The sequence below is a fragment of the Salvelinus namaycush genome, chromosome 7, assembly GCF_016432855.1.
Source record: "Salvelinus namaycush isolate Seneca chromosome 7, SaNama_1.0, whole genome shotgun sequence".
Lineage (NCBI taxonomy): Eukaryota > Metazoa > Chordata > Actinopteri > Salmoniformes > Salmonidae > Salvelinus > Salvelinus namaycush.
The window spans coordinates 25,575,058-25,600,364 of NC_052313.1; the positions used below are offsets into that span (position 1 = coordinate 25,575,058).

At 43.2% G+C, this 25,307-nt stretch overlaps 1 protein-coding gene across 1 annotated transcript; it reads left to right on the forward strand.

The window, feature by feature from the left end:
- The first annotated feature begins 9,152 nt into the window (after nucleotides 1-9,152).
- On the forward strand, nucleotides 9,153-23,298 carry vps41 (VPS41 subunit of HOPS complex). Its single transcript, XM_038997846.1, has 28 exons — nucleotides 9,153-9,173; nucleotides 9,504-9,542; nucleotides 11,269-11,376; nucleotides 12,820-12,897; nucleotides 12,993-13,067; nucleotides 14,463-14,525; nucleotides 14,660-14,725; nucleotides 16,343-16,462; nucleotides 16,665-16,878; nucleotides 16,997-17,094; nucleotides 17,210-17,339; nucleotides 17,470-17,585; nucleotides 17,783-17,839; nucleotides 18,141-18,202; nucleotides 18,329-18,410; nucleotides 18,904-18,996; nucleotides 19,118-19,245; nucleotides 19,381-19,525; nucleotides 19,834-19,875; nucleotides 19,972-20,022; nucleotides 20,143-20,280; nucleotides 20,425-20,479; nucleotides 20,668-20,808; nucleotides 21,680-21,816; nucleotides 21,919-22,018; nucleotides 22,101-22,145; nucleotides 22,847-22,926; nucleotides 23,030-23,298. The coding sequence occupies exons 1-28, from the start codon at nucleotides 9,153-9,155 to the stop codon at nucleotides 23,108-23,110; spliced, it is 2,565 nt and encodes an 854-aa protein (XP_038853774.1). The 3' UTR covers nucleotides 23,111-23,298.
- The last annotated feature ends 2,009 nt before the right edge of the window (nucleotides 23,299-25,307 follow it).

A 25,307-nucleotide genomic window follows, 5' to 3' on the forward strand; every position in this document is an offset into this window, starting at 1 on the left:
GCGGTGGGATAGAAGAAGTAAGAGGTAAAGCCATCTCTAACCAAGATGCAGCTCTCTGTTTGCATCAATTTGGGGAGTTAAAGCCCTACTATAGTAAGACTGAGGATTGAAATGCATACAGCGCATTTGGAAGGTATTCAGACCCCTTGACTTTTCCACATGTTGTTACATTACAGCCTTAATATAACATTTATTAAATATATAAATAAAAAATAGTAATCTACACACAATACTCCATAATGACAAAGCAAAAACTGGTTTTTAGACATTTTTGTGAAATTATTAAAAATAAAAAACAGAAATATCTTATTAACATAAGTATTCAGAGCATTTCCTATTAGACTTGAAATTGAGCTCAGGTGCATCCTGCTTCCACTGATGGTCCTTGAGATGTTTTTACAACTGGATTGGAGTCCACCTGTGGTAAATTCAATTGATTGGACATGATTTGGAAAGGCACACACCTGTCTATATAAGTCCCACAGTTGACAATGCATGTCAGAGCAAAAACCAAGCCATGAGGTCAAAAGAATTGTCCGTAGAGGTCCGAGACAAGATTGTGTTGAGGCACAGATCTAGGGTAGGGTACCAAAATAATTCTGCAGTATTGAAGATCCCTCAAGAACACAGTGGCCTCCATCATTCTTAAATGGAAGAACCTTTGAACCACCAAGACTCTTCCTATAGCTGGCCGCCCTGCCACACAACAATCGGGAGAGAAGGGCCTTGGTTAGGGAGGTGACCAAGAACCCAATGGTCACTCTAACAGAGCTCTAGAGTTCCTTTGTGGAGATTGGAGAACCTTCCAGTAGGACAATCATCTCTGCAGCACTCCACCAATCAGGCCTTTATGGTAGCGGCCAGACGGAAGCCACTCCTCAGTAAAAGGCACATGACAGCCTGCTTGGAGTTTACCAAACGGCACCTAAAGACTCTCGGCATTCAGGCCAAACAGCTCAATCTTGGTTTCATCAGTCCAGAGAATCTTGTTTCTCATGGTCTGAAAGTCCGTTATGTGCCTTTTGGCAAACTCCAAGCGGGCTGTCGTGTATTTTACTGAGGAGTGGCTTCTGTCTGGCCACTCTACCATAAAGGCCTGATTGCTGTAGTGCTGCAGAGATGGTTGTCCTTCTGGAAGGTTCTCCCATCTCTATAGAGGAACTCTGGAGCTCTGTCAGAGTGACCATTGGGTTTTAATAAATACCATTGGCGCATTAATTAATTAGCGACAGCCTTTATGCCCTTCCACTAATCTGTTTCATGTCTCAGGTAGCTCGTGAAAGCAAGCATGGTTAGAATGCAATAATTTACTAATATTTTACATATTCAAATAATTCCCATGTGCCAACGTATCGTCACGGTCGGTGCCATGGTGAAACCTGCACTCCTGTAGATCTGTTCTGCAAAGAAACATTCTTTTTATAGTAAAGAAAAAGGCAATTTTGCCATTTAGAATTAAATGTGGAGTGGAGTTTTAAAGTTACGGGGTGACATCACGTGCCCTGCGTACCTTCAAAAATGATTCAGCAATCATAATTTCTTAAAAATATATATTTATATCATCATTTGTTGCTATAAAGAAAGCTCAACAAATGAAAAATCCACCCCTGTCGAATGTATAAAAATGTTGTCGATCTTTAGAACATTTCTGCTATATCTGCCATTGCCATTACACATATCGAAATGATTTTTTTGCGACATTGCTTTTGTCTAATAAAAATGGGTCAATGGAAACAAGGTTATCTAAACTATCTAAACAGTTATCTAAACTAATCATGGCCGAATACTGACCGGGCACGCAGGGCATGTGCCCAGGGGCTCTGACCTCCAGGGGGCCCCCATTACTTTTGTTAGTCACTCTCACTCATATATCATTAACATGACATACGTCATGGCAAAATGTGTAGAATTAAATGAAATTTGCTTTAAACCTGCAAAAATGTATCTCTGCCCCATGGCAAAATAAGTAGAATTGCATGAAATATGTTATAAAAGGGCAACATGTTCTCTCCGCCCGATGGCAAAATGTGTCATTCTGCAGAAAGCTTGCTTTAAAACTGATTTATTTTTTTTTTTTTTTGTAAAATTATTAGAATTGTATGAAATTTGTTATAAAATTGCAACAAAAAAATCCGCCCCTTGGCAAAATGTGTAAAACTTACATTTTTATTTTATGGTAAACACTTTTGTTATGATCATGCTGTTTAATTAGCTTCTTGATATGCCACACCTGTCAGGTAGATACTGTAGATTATCTTGGCAAAGGAGAAATGCTCACTAAGAGAGATGTAAACACATTTCTGCACATAATTTGAGAGAAATTAGCTTTTTGTGCATATGGAAAAGTACTGGGATCTTTTATTTGAGCTCATAAATCATGGGAACAACACTTTACATGTTGTGTTTATATTTTTGTTCAGTATACATAGACTCAACACACAGACATTGATAGGTCTATCCTTGGAGAACCCAGATTTGGTAGCCTACAAATGTCCAGAACTGGATAGCAATATAAAAGGGAAATGTGTACTTATGAGGTGCTTTTAAGACAAGGTGACAACAAATGTTCCTTCTCTGATACCTGCAGGGCTAAAGCCTCATGTGTTCACAGTAGACCAGCATGGAGTATTGATTTGTCCAGAATCACTCAGATCTGAGAGAAATGTGTTGATTGTTTCCCAGCAGGTCCCTCTTCTAGTGATGCGGTGGGATAGAAGAGGTAAGAGGCAAAGCCATCTCTAGCCAAGATGCAGCTCGATTTGAGGAGTTGGGCCCTAGTGATATAGAGGTTAAAAAGGCATACCACAGCCACAGCATACAGGGGTAAAGTTTTCACTTCCTCACCTTGAAAGATGGAAGACCAATGATAGTCTGATAGTCTTGATATCACACCCATACCTGTATCTGACATTACAGAGCACAAGTGTTTTCATTTAATACATTGGTGGAATTAAGTCCTATATATGAGTATTTTTATTAGCCTATTTTCAGTATTATAGAATTAAAGGAAAGGGGGATACCTAGTCAGTTGTACAACTGAATGCATTCAACTGAAATGTCTGTTCCGCATTTAACCCAACCCCTCTGAATCAGAGAGGTGGGGGGCTGCCATAATCGACATCCACGTCTCGGCTGCCGGGGAACAGTGGGTTAACTGCCTTGCTCAGGGGAAGAACAATTTTTTTTTTTACCTTGTCAGCTCTGGGATTCAATCGAGCAACCTTTTGGTTACTGGCCCAATGCTCTAACCACTAGGCTACCTAGTGTTGTTGTAGTTGTAGTAGTTGTATAATTATAATTATAACTTCCTCTTGAATTTGCAGACGTGTTGTTGTGCGTTTTGTTGCTGTGCGTTTTGTTGCCAACCTTACTTTACTAGCTGACAACTTTACGTTTGTTTTTTTTTCTTTTTAATTACCGTTTATATTTTTAGTTTTTCCATCACAACTTTTTCACTCCGGACGCTTTATCTGGACATGGTTCGTCAGCACTTTCAACAGCCGAAGCTAAGTAGTAACATTAACATGATGTCTTCTAATTGCAGTCGCTGTACTCATAATATACAGGAGAACGAACGCCTTATGGCGAGGATAGCTGTGCTGCAAGCCCAGCTTCAGACGCAATTGTTAGGCAAGGGTAATTTCAGTGTAGGAAAAGATGAAACAGCGTCTGTGCCACCAGTAAGTACAGATAGTAACGTTAGTATAAATCCCCCCGCACAGTCCCCGCAGCCGGACAACTTTCTCATGGCTTCTGGAGGGAAATGCTGTAGGAATGCTCAACTGGTGTCGCTCATTCAGCCGACAGAAACTTTCAACCGGTTTTCCCCATTAAGTAGCGAGTCGGAGTCTGAGGCCGAGTCTTCTCTTGTCTCTACTCCTCCCGTTACGGGGTCTGAGACGCCGAAGGCTCCCACCATTAGCTCTGACAAATTGAAAACCCTAGTCATTGGCGACTCCATTACCCGCAGTATTAGACTTAAAACGAATCACCCAGCGATCATACACTGTTTACCAGGGGGCAGGGCTACCGACGTTAAGGCTAATCTGAAGATGGTGCTGGCTAAAGCTAAAACTGGCGAGTGTAGAGAGTATAGAGATATTGTTATCCACGTCGGCACCAACGATGTTAGGATGAAACAGTCAGAGGTCACCAAGCGCAACATAGCTTCAGCCTGTAAATCAGTTGGAAAGATGTGTCGGCATCGAGTAATTGTCTCTGGCCCCCTCCCAGTTAGGGGGAGTGAGACAATTAGTCTCACAACTCAATCGCTGGTTGAAAACTGTTTTCTGCCCCTCCCAAAAGATAGAATTTGTAGATAATTGGCCCTCTTTCTGGGACTCACCCACAAACAGGACCAAGCCTGACCTGCTGAGGAGTGACGGACTCCATCCTAGCTGGAGGGGTGCTCTCATCTTATCTACCAACATAGACAGGGCTCTAACTCCTCTAGATCCACAATGAAATAGGGTGCAGGCCAGGCAGCAGGCTGTTAGCCAACCTGCCAGCTTAGTGGAGTCTGCCACTAGCATAGTCAGTGTAGTCAGCTCAGCCATCCCCATTGAGACTGTGTCTGTGCCTCGACCTAGGTTGGGCAAAACTAAACATGGCGGTGTTCGCCTTAGCAATCTCATTAGGATAAAGACCTCCTCCATTCCTGCCATTATTGAAAGAGATCATGATACCTCACATCTCAAAATAGGGTTACTTAATGTTAGATCCCTCACTTCAAAGGCAGTTATAGTCAATGAACTAATCACTGATCATAATCTTGATTTGATTGGCCTGACTGAAACATGGCTTAAGCCTGATGAATTTACTGTGTTAAATGAGGCCTCTCCTCCTGGTTACACTAGTGACCATATCCCCCGTGCATCCCACAAAGGCGGAGGTGTTGCTAACATAGCAAATTTCAATTTACAAAAAAAAAATGGCGTTTTCGTCTTTTGAGCTTCTAGTCATGAAATCTATGCAGCCTACTCAATCACTTTTTATAGCTACTGTTTACAGGCCTCCTGGGCCATATACAGCGTTCCTCTCTGAGTTCCCTGAATTCCTATCGGACCTTGTAGTCATAGCAGATCATATTCTAATTTTTGGTGATTTTAATATTCATATGGAGAAGTCCACAGACCCACTCCAAAAGGCTTTCGGAGCCATCATCGACTCAGTGGGTTTTGTCCAACATGTCTCTGGACCTACTCACTGCCACAGTCATACTCTGGACCTAGTTTTGTCCCATGGAATAAATGTTGTAGATCTTAATGTTTTTCCTCATAATCCTGGACTATCGGACCACCATTTTATTACGTTTGCAATCGCAACAAATAATCTGCTCAGACCCCAACCAAGGAGCATCAAAAGTCGTGCTATAAATTCTCAGACAACACAAAAATTCCTTGATGCCCTTCCAGACTCCTTCTGCCTAACCAAGGACGTCAGAGGACAAAAATCAGTTAACCACCTAACTGAGGAACTCAATTTAACCTTGCGCAATACCCTAGATGCAGTTGCACCCCTAAAAACGAAAAACATTTGTTATAAGAAACTAGCTCCCTGGTATACAGAAAATACCCGAACTCTGAAGCAAGCTTCCAGAAAATTGGAACGGAAATGGCGCCACACCAAACTGGAAGTCTTCCGACTAGCTTGGAAAGACAGTACCGTGCAGTATCGAAGAGCCCTCACTGCTGCTCGATCATCCTACTTTTCCAACTTAATTGAGGAAAATAAGAACAATCCAAAATTTCTTTTTGATACTGTTGCAAAGCTAACTAAAAAGCAGCATTCCCCAAGAGAGGATGGCTTTCACTTCAGCAGTAATAAATTCCTGAACTTCTTTGAGGAAAAGATCATGATCATTAGAAAGCAAATTACGGACTCCTCTTTAAATCTGCGTATTCCTCCAGGGCTTAGCTGTCCTGGATCTGCACAGCTCTGCCAGGGCCTGGGATCGGGAGAGACACTTAAGTGTTTTAGTACTATATCTCTTGACACAATGATGAAAATAATCATGGCCTCTAAACCTTCAAGCTGCATACTGGATCCTATTCCAACTAAACTACTGAAAGAGCTGCTTCATGTGCTTGGCCCTCCTATGTTGAACATAATAAACGGCTCTCTATCCACTGGATGTGTACCAAACTCACTAAAAGTGGCAGTAATAAAGCCTCTCTTGAAAAAGCCAAACCTTGACCCGGAAAATATAAAAAATTATCGGCCTATATCGAATCTTCCATTCCTCTCAAAAAATTTTGAAAAAGCTGTTGCGCAGCAACTCACTGCCTTCCTGAAGACAAACAATGTATACGAAATGCTTCAGTCTGGTTTTAGACCCCATCATAGCACTGAGACTGCACTTGTGAAGGTGGTAAAGTACCTTTTAATGGCGTCAGACCGAGGCTCTGCATCTGTCCTCGTGCTACTAGACCTTAGTGCTGCCTTTGACACCATCGATCACCACATTCTTTTGGAGAGACTGGAAACCCAAATTGGCCTACACGGACAAGTTCTGGCCTGGTTTAGATCTTATCTGTCGGAAAGATATCAGTTTGTCTCTGTGAATGGTTTGTCCTCTGACAAATCAACTGTACATTTCGGTGTTCCTCAAGGTTCCGTTTTAGGACCACTATTGTTTTCACTATATATTTTACCTCTTGGGGATGTTATTCGAAAACATAATGTTAACTTTCACTGCTATGCGGATGACACACAGCTGTACATTTCAATGAAACATGGTGAAGCCCCAAAATTGCCCTCGCTAGAAGCCTGTGTTTCAGACATAAGGAAGTGGATGGCTGAAAACTTTCTACTTTTAAACTCGGACAAAACAGAGATGCTTGTTCTAGGTCCCAAGAAACAAAGAGATCTTCTGTTAAATCTGACAATTAATCTTGATGGTTGTAAAGTCGTCTCAAATAAAACTGTGAAGGACCTCGGCGTTACTCTTGACCCTGATCTCTCTTTTGACAAACATATCAAGACTGTTTCAAGGACAGCTTTTTTCCATCTACGTAACATTGCAAAAATCAGAAATTTTCTGTCCAAAAATGATGCAGAAAAATTAATCCATGCATTTGTTACTTCTAGGTTAGACTACTGCAATGCTCTACTTTCCGGCTACCCGGATAAAGCACTAAATAAACTTCAGTTAGTGCTAAATACGGTTGCTAGAATCCTGACTAGAACCAAGAAATTTGATCATATTACTCCAGTGCTAGCTTCCCTACACTGGCTTCCTGTTAAGGCAAGGGCTGATTTCAAGGTTTTACTGTTAACCTATAAAGCGTTACATGGGCTTGCTCCTACCTATCTTTCCGAGTTGGTCCTGCCGTACATACCTACACGTACGCTACGGTCACAAGACGCAGGCCTCCTAATTGTCCCTAGAATTTCTAAGCAAACAGCTGGAGGCAGGGCTTTCTCCTATAGATCTCCATTTTTATGGAACGGTCTGCCTACCCATGTGAGAGACGCAGACTCGGTCTCAACCTTTAAGTCTTTACTGAAGACTTATCTCTTCAGTAGGTCTTATGATTGAGTGTAGTCTGGCCCAGGAGTGTGAAGGTGAACGGAAAGGCTCTGGAGCAACGAACCGCCCTTGCTGTCTCTGCCTGGCCGGTTCCCCTCTCTCCACTGGGATTCTCTGCCTCTAACCCTATTACAGGGGCTGAGTCACTGGCTTACTGGTGCTCTTTCATGCCGTCCCTAGGAGGGCTGCGTCACTTGAGTGGGTTGAGTTACTGACGTGATCTTCCTGTCTGGGTTGGCGCCCCCCCTTGGTTTGTGCTGTGGTGGAGATCTTTGTGGGCTATACTCGGCCTTGTCTCAGGATTGTAAGTTGGTGGTTGAAGATATCCCTCTAGTGGTGCGGGGGCTGTGCTTTGGCAAAGTGGGTGGGGTTATATCCTTCCTGTTTTGCCCTGTCCGGGGGTATCATCGGATGGGGCCACAGTGTCTCCTGACCCCTCCTGTCTCAGCCTCCAGTATTTATGCTGCAGTAGTTTATGTGTCGGGGGGCTAGGATCAGTTGGTTATATCTGGAGTACTTCTCCTGTCTTATCCAGTGTCCTGTGTGAATTTAAGTATGCTCTCTCTAATTCTCTCCTTCTCTCTTTCTTTCTCTCTCTCGGAGAACCTGAGCCCTAGGACCATACGTCAGGACTACCGGGCATGATGACTCCTTGCTGTCCCCAGTCCACCTGGCCTTGCTGCTATTCCAGTTTCAACTGTTCTGCCTGCGGTTATGGAACCCCTACCTGTCCCGGACCTGCTGTTTTCAACTCTTAATGATCGGCTATGAAAAGCCAACTGACATTTATTCCTGATTATTATTTGACCATGCTTGTCACTTATGAACATTTTGAACATCTTGGCCATGTTCTGTTATAATCTCCACCCGGCACAGCCAGAAGAGGACTGGCCACCCCTCATAGCCTGGTTCCTCTCTAGGTTTCTTCCTAGGGTTTGGCCTTTCTAGGGAGTTTTTCCTAGCCACCGTGCTTCTACACCTGCATTGCTTGCTGTTTGGGGTTTTAGGCTGGGTTTCTGTACAGCACTTCGAGATATTAGCTGATGTACGAAGGGCTATATAAAATAAACTTGATTTGATTTGATAATTATAATTATAATTGCAGCAGCCACACAGTCGTTGTAGTAAGTAATAGCAGCAGCAAAGATGCGGTTGCATTAGGCTATGCAGTGGTTCTCAAACCTCTCCTCGGGCCCCCCAGACATTTCACAGTTTTGTTGTAGCCATGAGCTAGCTCACCTGATTCAAGTAGTCATGGGCTTGATATCTAGTTGACAAGATTAATCAAATGGTAGCGCTGGAATTGTTAAATACATGGAATGGCTGGGAATCCCTGAGCCGAGGTTTGAGAACTACTGGGCTAGTGAAGACTGGATGAGGTGCAGTCCATTTGGCAACAAAAAAACTCTGAGACCCATAATGCCACACGTTTCTGGTTTCTGTCATGTGATTTTTTCTTATGACTGGCACAGTTACGTTTGTCAACAAGGGGGTGCTTTGTGAATATACTGGCATTTGGTGAATTCGTTTAGTTTTCTTTTGAGCAGCATTAGCTCAATATCTAAATTGACTAATGGATAGTTGCAAATAGAACGCTGTTTTGCTTTCTCTTCCAATCATCATGGCAGAAGTAGAGGAGAATGTAAGCCTCATCTTGTCTGTCAGACATTACAGCAATGTTTTGCAGTCAATTCGACAATCGACTTTATCTTCATGTATCGGTTTTCTAGGAAATGATTCAAAAATTTAAATGGTTTAATTGCATTTGCGACCTCGCGTGCAATCATGCATTGTAATGGAGAATGCCTGAACATGGCTAAACAATGTAAACAAAGATAACATAACACTTAACAGTATTTTCCTAGCTAGTTAACGTTACTCTTGTACTATTGCTCTATTATGCGTGTAATGAGTTTGCTCTAGCAGATTATAAAGTATTGCCCTTGTCCATTAATAAACACGTGTAATTTAGGGCAGGAAACCAAGTGAAGAATCCACAGATGAGTCTGAGGTAAGTGTTGTATACAAACAATAAGACATTTCATTAATTTAGGCTGAAGTAACTGTAGCAAATTTATATGCTGTCCGCATTGATGCTATACCGACCAGTAAGCATAATACAACAACCTCTTATTTTACAGAAACAAAACGGCAGATTTAGAGAAATGTTCTTATGCAATTTTCTGGATGTTTTCATGTTGTGAAAAAAAAATCTGGATCAACAGCAGAATATACCATGTCTGACCATGTCAGAGATGCATGCGGTTGTGAAGTACACTGTTGCAACAAACATTTTGATTTTTGGATATGTTTTAAATCATCCAGCTCCTTTAATTTTGTCTTCGAAGTGCTAAATAAAATGTAGCATGCCAGACTGCTCGGGTGAGGAGCAGCCTGTCTTTAAATGATACAGAGAATGAAATGTCAGGAATAGCCAGTACATTGAACAATTCCATCCCTACTCCCCAAAAGAAAAACAATTCAGAATGGGGGGGGGGGGGAAAGAAATCTCAACCAGTAAATGAAAAGCCTGCTGCCCCCCTATCACCAGTCCACAAACAGAATCCACTCTACTACTTTAACACACAAACACTGACAGGCAAAACAAAAGCACCTGGGACTGCATGATTGTATGTCCCCTTTGAATTGTTACAAGGCCCTGTTTCTTTAGTTATTGTGTTGTAGCTTGCCCGTTTGCTATTCGCCTGTCTCCGTCGCTGGGTTGTCAGCAGACAAACTTGATGAAGGCAGTGAGAGTGCAGCCGATGTGTTTAAGGCTTTGCCAGAGATGACTAGATAGGAACCAAGTAACATGCTCCCACCAGTCTCTTGGCCCATGCTCTGCAGACCGATTCACGTTCACTCAATTTTTCCCCCTCATGGGTTGTTGTAATATACATTTTCTGTCAGACTCCTAACTTAGCATGCCCTACTGAATATTTATTAATTGAAAAATGTGTTGATGTGGTAGAGCCTCATCAGCCTAAAAAAAAAAAGAAACGGAAACTTACCACACTAAAAAAAGTCTGCAAAACAGTGCATGTTGTCTCTGTATGGGGCAAGAGTTTGTTGTTGTTCTGTGTTATGGCTCGGTAAACCGTGACAAATGCCCATGCATTAGAAATTTCACAATGGGAATAAACAGGAAATAGACATGGCGGTGTGGAGTGGGAAAAGATGGTTCTTGGAAATGACATTCTCTCCACACATTGCCAGCCCTCACATTCTCCCATAGTGCTCATAATAGCAGTCTTTGTTTTGTGTTGATGCACCATATAGGTGGCCACAGTCTATGCAGCATTGGTTATAAACTGGGTTATGGGGAATATTCAGGCTGTGACCGCAAATGTACACAGGAGAATATGGCAGCAGCGCTTATTCTCTGGATTCTAGGGAGGGCTGTAAATCCATTTCAGTTCCTGGGACAGTGTGTGAAGCAGGCAGTAGAGAGGTTGGATGATCTGGTTACAGGTGAAGAGTTGACTGACCTTTGACATTTGTGTGACTGTGTGTATCTAGAAACATTTACCTTGCTGATAAGGAATGGGAATTTTGAATGAGATGTATTGAATTCCCTACCTTTCTGATCGGGAGTGGGAATGGGTATTCTATAAATTCCATACAAAATTCCCATTCCCTTCAGCAAGGTAAATGCATGAATCTGTGCCAGTGTAATAGTCTGTATATTATAGATTAATCATGTTGGATTGTTTCAACTGAATCCCTCTTTAAACTAGGAGGAGGACAGTGTGGAGGAGCCTAAGCTGAAGTATGAACGATTGGCCAATGGGGTGACTGAAATTCTCCAAAAGGATGCTGCCAGCTGTATGACTGTCCATGATAAGGTACAGATCCTAACCAACCAGGGCTCTTCAGGCTAAACTAAAATAGATTTCAAATGTAATTGTTTGTGCACGTTTGATATATATTCAACATTGATTGGCATTCTCTCTGTAAAGTATGGAGAGGCAGGCCATTCCTTTCTCACCCACCACTCATTAGCAGCCACCAGCCATTGTCATTTTCCCTTGTTCCATTTCATCCATCTTTTTGCTCCCCTCTTCTCTTTTTGAATGTTGATATTTTTCAGTGGGCCACTCTGAGCTGGATGGCTAATCGTCATGGCACCGAGTGCACTCATGCACGCCTGAACAGAGGACGAGTCATACCTGGTTCTGTCTGCTTACCTGATGTTTTATTAGCCACTATTGATTTTCATTTATTTATTTTTACTTTGAGGATTTTCTTCCCCTTTTTCTCCCTCTTTCATCCTATAAAAAAAGCAAGTGTGTCAGAGTGAGAGATGAGACATTGCTGTGCTGAAATGCCAGATTTGTTCTGACTCTCTTTCTTACCAGTGTTTTTGTGCTCCTGTACCTCCTGCCGGCTACAGCACCTGCACTGTCACAGAGACCCCCGACCCAGCCAACCCCCAGCACCTTTAAAACCACCAACACCCCGCATTGCCTGACGTTGCCTCATATTTTAAGTGCCTGAATCGGGATTTAATTTGAACAATTCCGTTCTGATAAATCCTTTTAAAAGTCACTCCGCCTCGCAAGGTTGACCCCTTTTATTTATTTATTTTTGGTTATTTTATTTGGGGAGATTGCAGGGGCTCTGTTTGACATGCTCAGCTGTGCCTGTAAATATAAGCATTTCATTACAGACTGCACTGAAGCATGGTGGGCTCACCGCACACGCAGGCCTGGGGGAGGGAGGGATTAGGGGGAGGGTCTGAAGCTGGGCCTGGGTGGAAAAGCGCACACTTAATCTAATGCCAAAAAGTCACCCAGTTTTTTATAATTTCTTGTCCCAGCGGACCTACACACACACTCTCTCTCTCTCACACACACATACTCAAACACACTCTCACACACATACTCTCATACGTGGCAGAAGCAGGAAACATGGGGAACCAGTTTCTGCTCTGTAGAAAATAATAGCTTTATGGTGGGCAGGAGAGGCGGTGGTTGGGTTGCTGGCGACGCGAGGAGAAGCCAGATGTACAGTGCATTTATTATGTTTAACCCTTTTAATTTGAGAGACAAAATACCATTTCACACTGTCTGCCTTAATAAATAGGGTTTTCCCTCCCCCTGTAATTTCACAGTTTTTGCCCCAGAGCAAACTGATTCCACCCCACTCTACCCACCTCCCTCAGCTACGCTAGACAGGGTGCATTTTTAATCCTCTTGCCACAGCTTTCGTCAGTATAACATTTTTGCAAAAATCTTGGATTGTTCCCAGGTGTTTTAAAGATTAATCTCAGGTTCATTCCATTTCAGTTCCTTGCGCTGGGCACTCACTTTGGGAAAGTTTTCCTTCTGGACATCCAAGGCAATGTGACTCAGAAGTTTGAAATTGTAAGTACTCCACACAATCCCCCAAAAGTCACTTGCTCTCTGCCTCAGAACTTTCCCAGTCATTTAGTGTCCATGTTGTTGTGGTCTCTCCTCAGAGTCCAGTGAGGATCAACCAGATCAGCCTAGATGAGAGCGGAGAGCATGTTGGGATCTGCTCTGAGGACGGCAAGGTGAGAGCTCTCTGCTCAGAACTGGTGGTCATAAAGGAGGCTACGTCCTAAATGGCACCCTATTCCTATATAGCCCGCAGGGCTCAGGTCAAAAGTAGTGCACTATGTAAGACAGGGGTAGGCAACCCTGATCCTGGAGTGCCGCAAGCACTTTGTGTTTGTGATTTTACCGACCTGGAAGGTCAGGTGTGTTGAATTTAGGCAATCACTGAACTGATCAATTAGCTCAGGTGGTCAGGTGTGGTGCCTAGTTGGAACAAGATCCTGTGGCACTCCAGGAAAAGGGTTGCCTACCGCTGATGTAGGGAATAGGATGCCATTTGGGATGCATCCTAGATTTCTGCACCATCATTAGGTGGTATGCATGACACATTCTGACATTCAACATCACTTTCCACTTACCCCATGCAATTATACAATTTAATGAACTCATATCATTCATATTTAGGATTTAATAGAACTTGTTACCTGGAGAAAAGTAATTTAGAAATCGGTGCCAAAGTTCTCATAGAAGATTTACAAACCAAAAGCTGTATCTTCCTCATACCTGTTTACTTTCATAAATCTACACATTTCTAAGGATTTTGAACAAGCACTTGTTCGTGAGGGGAACGACTCTCCCATCCATCTGCCTGTCAGTCATCAGATCTCTATGGATACCCTGTCAGCGTTCTCTGCCTTGTTGTTATCTCTCCTCTCCTGATCATTATTACCATCCTTCATGGATCCTGCAGTCCAGATATGCTCTCTGATATCGCCCCCTCACACGCACTCCAGCAGCAAAACAAGATCTTATCGACACCGAAAGTGGCGCCAACAATTAAAATTGTCGCCACCGCAGTTGTTCATCCTCGACCAATTCAGTTTGCCGTTAATCCATGTCAATCCTTTCAGATAATCCAGAATCATCTATGCGATTCAAGATGGAGAGTGCAAAGGCCGTGATGTTGTTTATGTTTGCCTTTTTATGACTCGCGGACAGTCAAGCTGTGGTACAGTATAATTGTTGCATTAGATATTGCTGTAGCTACGCTAACTGCGGCTGTGGTAAAAACCTGGTATCAAAGCACCGGACGGTTCAGAGAATCAACCTGTCCACTAATTGGTGACCCGGCAGATGGCTAGCAGTGATCCAATCAAAGTCTTACTGTCCAGAACTCCCCCTTCATACACAACAGTGACTCTGTAACTCTGACTGCTCCCAGACAGCTGCAGACAGACATTAATTAGGGACAGAGATGTATTTTGCCAAAGGCCCTGGTCTATTCAATGAACCCTGTAACTAGGTTGGAGGAACAAGTTGGAAAAACATTTATATACATTAGTTTCATTATTTTTCATTTCGTACTATATTGACTGATCCTTTCTTGTCATTCTATCATGTCTTTATTGCAGGTTCAAGTGTTTGGACTCTACACGAGGGAAGGCTTCCATGAGAACTTTGACTGTCCTGTCAAAGTAAGCAGATTTCAATATTCGTTTAACTTCATACTTTTATGACAAGTTGAGAGTATATGTACCGGGCGGTATAATAATAGCACACACCATAACTTGTATGCGTTCTAAATGGATCTAATTCCTATATTCTCCAGGTGGTGGCGTTACACCCTCGGTTCAGCAGCTCAAACCACAAACAATTTGTCACTGGAGGCAACAAGGTGAGATTGAAAGGGATTTTTCAATGTGGGTACAGTATACAGCCCATATCAACAGTGTTGGCAGGAGTGTAGTTAAACTGTTGCGGATTAGCTAATGTGGACAGAACTCTATATTCATGTTTTAGTTAACAAATATTCAGCATAAATTAGCCTTTGTTTTTCAAAATAATGAATTTAGATTTTGTTCTGGTGAAACAGATTCACTTGAGCCCCCCCCCCCCCCCCCTGTGCTTGGTTGATGGCTGTGCACACACAGGCCTTTGTTGACTGGTGTGAAAGCCTCCTACTTTCCCCTGTCTCTCGTCTGGAGTGCACTCCGGGGCAAGCGGCCCATTTTCACAAAGTGCTGCTCGCTCAACAGTGTTTGAAAGGCAGTGCTTCACAAGCACACCAAATAGATGTCATTATCAGGAGGACCCATAGTCTTAGGGTCCTGGGTAGGCTGACACAGCAGTCTCTTCTCTATCATACCCATAAATGTGTCTCAGATTCAGAAAACACTTTATGTTAGGTACTAATGTTCCCTTTCCATGGCCAAAGACTGCAGTCTGCCGCAACACCACTTAGTGCAAATGATACAACAGACAAAAAATCTGTACAGTACGGTACAATCCCCCCCAACAACATTGGAGAAAAAAAGTTATATACATACCTACAACCCTGGCGAAGGTAAAAGTGTTTAAGCTGCTCGACTTATGAAACGCTCATTGTTAGTGTTATTTTTCCATTTTCTCACAATTGGTACTGATTTCTTCCCTCTCCGTGTGCTCAAGACCCTCCATAAAGCACCCTGTGAGGAAAATCAATAAGCCTCAAATGGAGCCACATCCTGTCAAAGGCAATTCAATTCCGTCTCCACAGTTCTTCCAGTGTCATATCCTCTCTTTGTGGAGAGAACTGTTAACATTTCCAGACTGTTGAATTAAAGGCCGGGGCTGTCTCCCTCTCGCCGCCCCCCCCCCCCCCCCCCCGTTCATAATAACTAAAGGCTATTGTACATCCGTCTGTATGACTATGACACTGAGAGATGCTTTTTATGTATATGGCCTTCTCTGAGGTGAAGCCACAGCCGACTGAAAAGAGGGACTACAGCCAACGTTATGTCTCAAAGCCATTGACGAGAATCAGTGATTCAGAGAAATAGCACGTATGCCGTCAAACCTACTGAAATAAGGAAGTTCTCGAGAATTGATTTTGTCAGTCTTGTATGAAGACCACAATCTTTCGTGCCATCTTTAGTTTACCCTTCCAGTTCTTTACTCACATCATGTAAATATCATAAACATTGATCAGTTAGTTGAATCAGGTAAAGATGAGATCATGTCTGCTCACTGAGCTGTGCTAGACGGTGTTGAAAGACAATGTCTGTTTACTTAATATTTATTATGATAAAGCTCAAGTTGAATACAATCCTCCCACTCTGGGAGACCCACTGACACAACACTGTCTGTCCTCCTGTCCCTGTGCTCTACTGCCCTCTGGTGGTGGAAATACAAGAACCACAATCCACTGCTCGAAGGACACAGTTGCTTGTGCCTGTCTTAACCATGGTAGTAAGTTGTATATTAATGGCACATGGTTCTGATGTGAAATGTTTTTTTATGTTGCTCTCCCAAGCTTCTTCTGTATGAGAGGAACTGGCTGAACCGCTGGAAGACATCCACTGTGCACGAAGGGGAGGGCACCATCACTAACGTCCAGTGGAGGGCCAATCTCATCGCCTGGGCCAACAATGTGGTAAGGACAGCTTCAGATACATGGACTATACAGGAAACATGGTGGACTTTTATTGTATCTGTTTAGAATTATGTTTTTTTTTTGCATCATACAGCGTGTCGTCTTAAATAGACGCGTTGACATGTCTGTCACAAACATGAAATGCATAGTGCGTTAGACATGCAAAGAGTGAATATACTCTGTTTGTATTGGTCTCTTTCAGGGGGTGAAAATCTATGACATCAGCACCAAACAACGAATCACCAACGTCTTGCGGGATAACGTCAGCCTGCGGCCTGATATGTACCCGTGCAGTCTGTGCTGGAAAGACAACTCCACCCTCATCATCGGCTGGGGCTCCTCCGTTAAGATCTGTGCCGTGAAGGAGAGGGACCACGCGGAGATGAGAGACCTTCCTAGCCGTTATGTGGAAATTGGTGAGGGCGGGGCATGCATGTACTAGTCACAGTATTAATGTAACGGCATGTTTTGTTGGGACTTTACTGTAACAGGATGTGGAGGTGATGTGGAGTCATTTGGGCTTCTCTCTTGCAGTGTCTGCGTTTGAAACCGAGTTCTTCATCAGTGGCCTGGCGCCTCTAGCAGACCAGCTGGTCAACCTGTACTTTGTGAAGGGAAACTCTGACCACATGGTACTGTTTGGTTAGATACTGTGTGATGGAATGGCTTAAGTGGTCACAGACATGATATTTAAATGTTGATCTGGTCGACATGTTTACGTGTATGTGTGTGTGTGTATTTGATCAGGAGGAGGAGTTCAGAGCGCGGCCTCGTCTGGACATCATCCAGCCTCTCCCAGAGGGCTTTGAGGAGATCTCATCAGACGCCCTGACCGTCCGCAACTTCCAGGAGAACGAGTGTCGAGACTACCGGCTGGGTGAGTCGGTCAGATACCTCCCCCCGGCAAACACTACTCCGAGAGACAGTCTGCATTTCCACGTTCTAGCTACTTTAACCTACTATGCAGGATAGATCACATGCTCTGTCCTGTACCCTCGTGTCAACAGAACATTCTGAGGGAGAATCCCTCTTCTACATCATCAGCCCTAAAGACATTGTGGTGGCCAAAGAGAGAGACCAGGATGACCACATTGACTGGCTGCTGGACAAGAAGAAGTATGAGGTCAGTGTTTTGAAGGATCCAGTCAAGCAGACTTGGTATGAGGATTTCAGTATTTTTGCTGCGTTGTACAGTATCTTCTCATGTGATCAGTTGAGAGCAGATTTACAGGAAATGTGTTGCATTGAGATACATATTATATACCTTATAAGACATTAGAAGATATGCGTGCTTATAACAGGTAATAATGCATTATACAGGAAGCTCTGATGGCTGCTGAGATCAGCTTCAAGAACGTTAAACGCCATGAAGTCCAGGTACTGTATAGGCATTGGTCATCTTTTATTCGTACCTTGAATAGTGCTATTCACTCTCTATTCTTGCTCCTATTTTACCTACACATATGTATTTTACCGGATCCCACCATAAGTCAACCCGCTTTAGCAAATTAACGACGCAGAGGTTGGTAAAGTCACCTTTGTCTTCTCAGTTGGTTGAAATCACATGATACACACCAGATGAAACTACAGAACATACAAGACTTGATGAAATTCCAGAAGACACAGTCCATTACTCATGTTTTGTTCCCTAATGGACTTTCTCTTCTGTTCTAATCAGAAAATTGGGATGGCCTACATAAATCACCTGGTGGAGAAGGGTGACTACGACACCGCTGCCAGGTACTACAGCCTTTTAGTTCTGTCAGTTGTGTTTCTTCTGCAAAATACCAGTACAAGGAGTAGATTAAGTGATTGTTCCCCCTCTCTCTCGCTCGCTCTCTCTCTCTCTTGTTCTCTTCAATCCAGGAAGTGTCAGAAGGTGCTGGGGAAAAACATGGAACTCTGGGAGAATGAGGTGTACAGGTTTAAAACCATTGGGCAGTTGAAGGTGAGTCAGTCCACCTTGTCACATCGCAAAGTGACACATTCCGGACGATACCCGTATTCGCGATACTCCTTAGTATCGTGGCAAGGAAACCAAACACAAAGCAGATTTAACTTTAGGAAAACACCCCTAATGTTGGACACAAACATCATTATGTTGTCATCCAGTCACAGGTATTTATTTTCCAAGCTATAGCACATAATATTTTACATACAGCAGGTTTTAAAGAACCAAAGAGTTTGGTCTGCTTCGTGTTTTCATTTTTGCCATGGAAAAAAATATTGCGACACAAGCGTCATCCAGGCCCTAAAAAGGGATCAATTATGGCATTAAAGACTAAGTAAGTTTTAGAAGTAACAATACTCTGTGTTGCCCTCAGTATTAACTGTTGTTGTAAGTATCTCTCTATCATTTTCTCCTCTCCATATATACTCATATAACTCTCTCTCGTCTCCTTTTGTCCTCCCCGCCTCTCCTCCGGTCTCTGCCTCTCCAGGCCATCAGCCAATACTTGCCCAGAGGGGACCTGCGTCTCAGACCTGCCATATATGAGATGATCTTAAATGACTTTCTAAAGACGGACTATGAGGTATGTCTGTCTGTTCCTGATGTTCTTCTTACTGCCGTGTTGTAGTATTATATCAAGTAGCAGCAAATATGAACTCATTTACCCAGCCTCTCTCTGCAACCTCTCTCTCTCTCTCTCCAAGGGCTTTGCCACGTTGATCCGCGAGTGGCCCGGAGAGCTCTACAATAACATGACCATTGTTCAGGCAGTCGCCGAGCACCTCAAGAAGGACCCCACGAACAGCACCCTGCTCACCACACTGGCTGAACTGTGAGTGACTCTCCACTGGTTTCACAATTTGGATTGACATCATAACCTCTCAATTGTTGCAATGTCCATTTCCTTTTTGATAGATTGAGAGCGTTTGAAGTGCCACTAAGCTGCGTCTTTGTAATGTCCGTGCAGGTACACATATGACCAGCGGTATGACCGAGCCCTGGAGATCTACCTGAGACTGAGGCATAAGGATGTTTACCAGCTGATCCACAAACACAACCTCTTCTCCTCCATAGAAGACAAGATTGTGCTCCTCATGGACTTTGATAAAGAGGTGGGTAGCCAGAACATCACGCATAATCTTTTGATAAAGTCGACTCCTTGCTGTATCATAGGACCTTGCACCTGTATAGCTGTGTTGTGTATACTTGTCCTCACTTGAATAGTAATATCATCCTGCCTTAAAAAAATAAAAAGTCTGTCTTTGGAGTGCTTTAAGCTGTGCAAAAGTCATGGAAAACCTTTGCCTTGAGTCATCGTGCCTCGCACACCTCTTAATGCGTTTGGATTGGAAGACCACAAAGGTCATAAGTCACTTTGTGTTTATCCCCGTCTGAAGAATGGGTTTATTTGTGTTGTCAGAAAGCTGTCGACATGCTCCTGGATAATGAAGACAAAATATCGGTATGTGTACCTTGCTACCCTTGATCTTTTCATAGAGTTTCAAATAAAAATGTTAAAAAACCTGCTAACCACGTTTCTGTCTTCAATGTGCTACAGACCGACAGAGTAGTGGAGGAGCTCCGGGACAGACCTGAGCTGCTACACATTGTGAGTCGCACTTAGTCGCAGTTATTTTCATGATTTTAAAGTTTCTCGTTTCCTGGTGATTATCTTGATTTGAAAATTGTATGACTTTAACAATGCCCCCCCCCCCTCCCCTTCCTTCAGTACTTACACAAACTGTTCAAGAGGGACCACCACAAGGGTCAGCGGTACCATGAGAGACAAATTGGCCTGTATGCTGAGTATGATCGGCCCAACCTGCTGCCATTCCTCAGGGACAGCATCCACTGCCCACTAGAAAAGGTACTTAGAGACACTTTCATACTGCCCGCTCAAATACAATTGTCCATGAAGTACATTTCTTTGAGTTGACATTCATATGATCTTATCAAGTATGTCAGATATATTAGAACCATGATGAATCATCTTACGTGTACAATCCTTCAGGCTCTGGAGATTTGTCAGGAGAGAAACTTTGTGGAGGAGACTGTCTTCCTGCTCAGTAAGTGTCCCCGTACAGTTTATGTTCGTAACGCTCATGAATAAGCCATTATAAAGTGCTTTATAAATTGTTACAAAGGCTTCTAGATGTGGGGGGGGGGGGGCAAGCTGAACTAAACTACCAGCCAGTCAGGTAATTGACTGCATTTGGTCTGAGGAAACTGACCCACTGTTACTTGCCCCTCATAGGCAGGATGGGGAACTGTAGACGGGCCCTTCAGATGATCATGGAGGAACTGGAGGATGTGGACAAGGCCATAGAGTTTGCTAAGGAGCAGGATGACGCTGAGCTGTGGGAGGATCTCATCTCCTATTCCATTGATAAGCCACGTAAGTCACATGAATACACAAGCACTTTCAAACTAACATGGTCCAAGCACACCAAGACAGTCGTGAAGAGGGCACGACAAAACCTATTCCCCCTCAGGAGACTGAAAAGATTTGGCATGGGTCCTCAGATCCTCAAAAGGTTCTACAGCTGCATCATAGAGAGCATCCTGACTGGATGCATCACTGCCTGGTATGGCAACTGCTCAGCCTCCGACCGCAAGGCACTACAGAGGGTAGTGCGAACGGCCCAGTACATCACTGGGGCCAAGCTTCCTGCCACCCAGGACCTCTACCAGGTGGTGTCAGAGGAAGGCCCAAGCCACCCTAGTCATAGACTGTTCTGTCTGCTACCGCACGGCAAGCGGTACCGGAGTGCCAAGTCTAGGTCCAAGAGGCTTCTAAACAGCTTCTACCCCCAAGCCATAAGACTCCTGAACACCTGATCAAATGCCTACCCAGACTATTTGCATTGTCTCTCCCCCTCTTTTACACCGCTGCTACTCTCTGTTGTTATAATCTATGCATAGTCACTTTAATAACTCTACCTACATGTACATATTACCTCAACTCACCGGTTCCCCCGCACATTGACTCTGTACCGGTACCCCCTTGTATATAGTCTCACTATTGTTATTTTACTGCTGCACTTTAATTATTATTATTATTATTTTTTTTTGTCCTTTTTTTTTTAACTGCATTGTTTGTTAGGGGCTCGTAAGTAAGCATTTCACTGTAAGGTTGTTGTGTGTTGTTCACCTGTTGTATTCGGCGCATGTGACTAATACAATTTGATTTGGATTTGTTTAAAAAAGGTCTACAACATAGTGTTTCCATCACTGTCATTTTAAGTTCCTCTTTTTTTCCTCTTAAGCCTTCATTACTGGTCTCCTTAATAACATTGGGACACATGTGGATCCCATCTTGCTCATCCACCGCATAAAGGAGGGAATGGAGATTCCTAACCTCCGAGATTCTCTCGTCAAGATCCTACATGACTACAACCTGCAGGTCAGAATATCAGCCATCACATATTGCACCTAGAATATCACCGTAACAACAGATGAACAGTTCAGCCTTACCTCTTCTCTCATTTGTTTCTCTGTATCTCAGATCTTGCTGCGGGAGGGCTGTAAGAAAATCTTAGTGGCTGACTCGCTCTCCCTGCTCCAAAAGATGCGTAGGACTCAGATGAGAGGAGTCCGGGTGGATGGTGGGTAGATGGTCAGTTTGAATATGTGTTAATGTTTACTGCTTAAGATTGACTTAAACCTTGTTATTGTTGTCTTTTTCAGAAGAGAGCATCTGTGAATCCTGTCACACGTCAATATTACCATCAGGTGGGATTACCTTTAACATTATACAGTATTATGTTTTATATTGTTATACAGTGTCTACACTACAGTATCATAATTGGGACGCTTCTCACCATCATTATATTTTAAGATATTCAACACACCTCTATTCAGTAATGGCCCTGGCTAATAAACTCATCTGATGAGGCTTGCTGGGTGGAGCTAGATTATTTTATGCTGAATTAGTCTTGGACATCTGTTAGCAATTTATGTTATTCTTCAATAACACAAACTCCAAAGCAAATCAGGGGGAGAAAAATGGGTTTATTCAGAGAGGACAAATCAAGATGTTATGCTGGGGAGGTAGATGTTCAGATGTCAGTCTCCCCTGTCCTCAGCTTTTCTCCCCCGAACAAAGGAACAGGATGCCATTTATAATCCCCCACACTAGCCTGGGGTTGACCAATCAGAAGTCCTTGTAGTACAACTTGGCCAATGGCCAAATAACAAGCATCCTGCCCCCGACTCAATGTACAGACCAATGACAACGTGGCACATGCCGCTCTGAGTTCAGGAGTGACATCCCACAGATCCTAAACAGATGTTGAACTGAAACCCAACTCCTATTTACAATTCGCTATTGACCATTAGTACTCTAGTTTTTAGTCCTCTCATCCTCTGCATTGTGTATTTATCTTCAAAATATTCTTATACATCCATTAATGCATTTGCTCCTTTTGTTGTAGATATGGCCCAGAACTTCAGTGTGGCTGTCTTCCACTGCAGACACATGTTCCACAAGGAGTGTTTACCTTCTCCTGGAATAGTAAGTATCTACTCCATCTCCCCTTCTCTTTCTCACTCCATATGGCCTTTCAGATGAGAGCAGCAGACTAGGGACTAATATGGCTTTTGCTTTTCACTTTCAGATTCCTGGAGTCCAGTTTTGCAACATCTGCAGTGCAAAGCGGAGAGGACCAGGAAGTGGGATACTGGAGATGAAAAAGTGACAGGAAATGCACACCTTATCATGCCATCGCTTCGTCTTTCACCAGTTGGGATGAATGGCAGTCTCTGGGTTGATAGATTTGATCTTTCTCCTTTGCTACGGTGTGATCTTCTGAATCAATGGCATAATATATCATTATATTAACTGTTACCAAAATAAAACAATAAATGTTGCACTATGACCTCTTAATACACTTCTTGCAATTTGCTTTGGAATCCTAAATTCAATGAAATCTCAATGTGTGCTAAAAGTGATCTATGATTTTAACTGTAGCTCATTGACGAATATATTTGGTCCTACAAGGAAAACATAACTTTTGGTCTTCAGTGACAACACATGTGTGACTCAGTCGGTAAAGCAATGCACTTGCAACACCACAGGTCGTGGATTCCATTCCCATTGGAGCCACCCAATCGTTAAAATGTATGCACGCATGACTGTAAGTTGCTTTGGATAAAAGCGTCTACTAATTCAGAGGAGGGCATGCTGCACCGTCATAGGAGGATATTCCAGTTATACAGACGCGCTGTAGACTCTGTCCCTACTGGACACAGCTCTGCACTGACTTCACTGTCAGCCTCTTCAACCCTCCATTCAGAGACTGGCTACCCCTGACCGAAACAGTGACTGGCAGGAGCAGCCTAAACCAACTGACCATACCAAAGTCGAACTGAACGGTACAAGGGGTCACCCATCCCATATTTCTGCTAATTAATGAATGTCACTTTAAGACCGCAGGACATTTTTGATTTATTAGGAGTTCACAGTGAAGCCAACTGGTTTGTGACTATGACTTCCCATTGTAGGCAATTCAATCGCATAATTATAAAAAAAAGTTTGGTCAAATTACACAAGCATAGATTGACATGTTTTTTTCTAATTTGGCACAGAAACTAGAGGCCATGAGTAACTTGGTCAAAAAGAATGGCATCGATTGGCCTATAGGTGGCGGTGTTATAAGCGGTCTCACTTAAACCTTCATATCTGTCACCCTTAGACAATTGAAACTTTGTCTGTAGGTGTCTTTCCTCATGCTCAACAAATTTGCCTAAGTCCTCAGGATCATAGAGAATGATAGAGGCCTCTAGTAGCCAGAAGGCAGTGTTAGTATGGGCAGCACCATTGAGGGCTTCCACCATTTTAATGTAGTCAACTTTGTATCTGTGCCATTATAGCGGCTTTGACGGCTATCTTCTTCATGGTTGGCTGATCCCTCTTGATGACCCGGTTGGACATGACTCCAACAGGGTCACCAGGGATTAGCCAATGATATTGGAAGTCCCAGACAAAAGATTGGGGTCACTTAGAAATATCCTTGTTTTCCATGAAAACATACATGAAATGAGTTGTAAAATGAATAGGAAATATAGTCAAGACGTTGACAAGTTTATAAATAAAGATTTGTAATTGAAATAATAATTGTCCTTCAAACTTCGCTTTCGTCAAAGAATCCTCCATTTGCAGCAATTACAGCCTTGCAGACCTTTGGCATTCTAGTTGTCAATTTGTTACAGTAATCTGAATAGATTTCACCTCATGCTTCCAGAAACACCTCCCACAAGTTGGATTGGCTTGATGGGCACTTCTTACGTAACATACGGTCAAGCTGCTCCCACAACAGCTCAATAGGGTGAGCTCCAGTGACTGTGCTGGCCGCTCCATTATTGACAGAACACCATCTGACTGCTTCTCCCCTAAATAGTTTTGCATAGTTTGGTGCTGTGCTTTGAGTTATTGTCCTGTTGTAGGAGGAAATTGGCTCCAATTAAGCGCCGTCAACAGGGTATGGCATGGCGTTGCAAAATTGAGTGATAGCCTTCCTTCTTCAAGATCCCTTTTACCCTGTACAAATCTCCCACTTTACCACCACCAAAGCACCCCCATACCACCACATTGCCTCCACCATGCTTGACAGATGGCGTCAAGCACTCCTCCAGCATCTTTTCATTTTCTCTGCATCTCACGAATGTTCTTCTTTGTGATCCGAACACCTCAAACTTAGATTCGTCTGTACATTGAGAAACAGATGCCTCACTGGCAGCTTCATTAAATAGTACCCGCAAAACACCAGTCTCAATGACAACAGTGAAGAGGCGACCCTGGGATGCTGGCCTTCTAGGCAGAGTTCCTCAGTGTTCTTCTGTGTCTGTGTTCTTTTGCCCAACTTAATCTTTTATTTTTATTGGCCTGTCTGAGAT

Bases quoted from the DNA above. Each gene is read 5' to 3' on its own strand.
- vps41 (XM_038997846.1), top strand. From the start codon at position 9,153: ATGGCAGAAGTAGAGGAGAAT. The intron at 18,411-18,903 runs GTGAGTCAGTCC...CTGCCTCTCCAG, and splicing joins AAACCATTGGGCAGTTGAAG to GCCATCAGCCAATACTTGCC. The intron at 20,281-20,424 runs GTACTTAGAGAC...ACAATCCTTCAG, and splicing joins TCCACTGCCCACTAGAAAAG to GCTCTGGAGATTTGTCAGGA.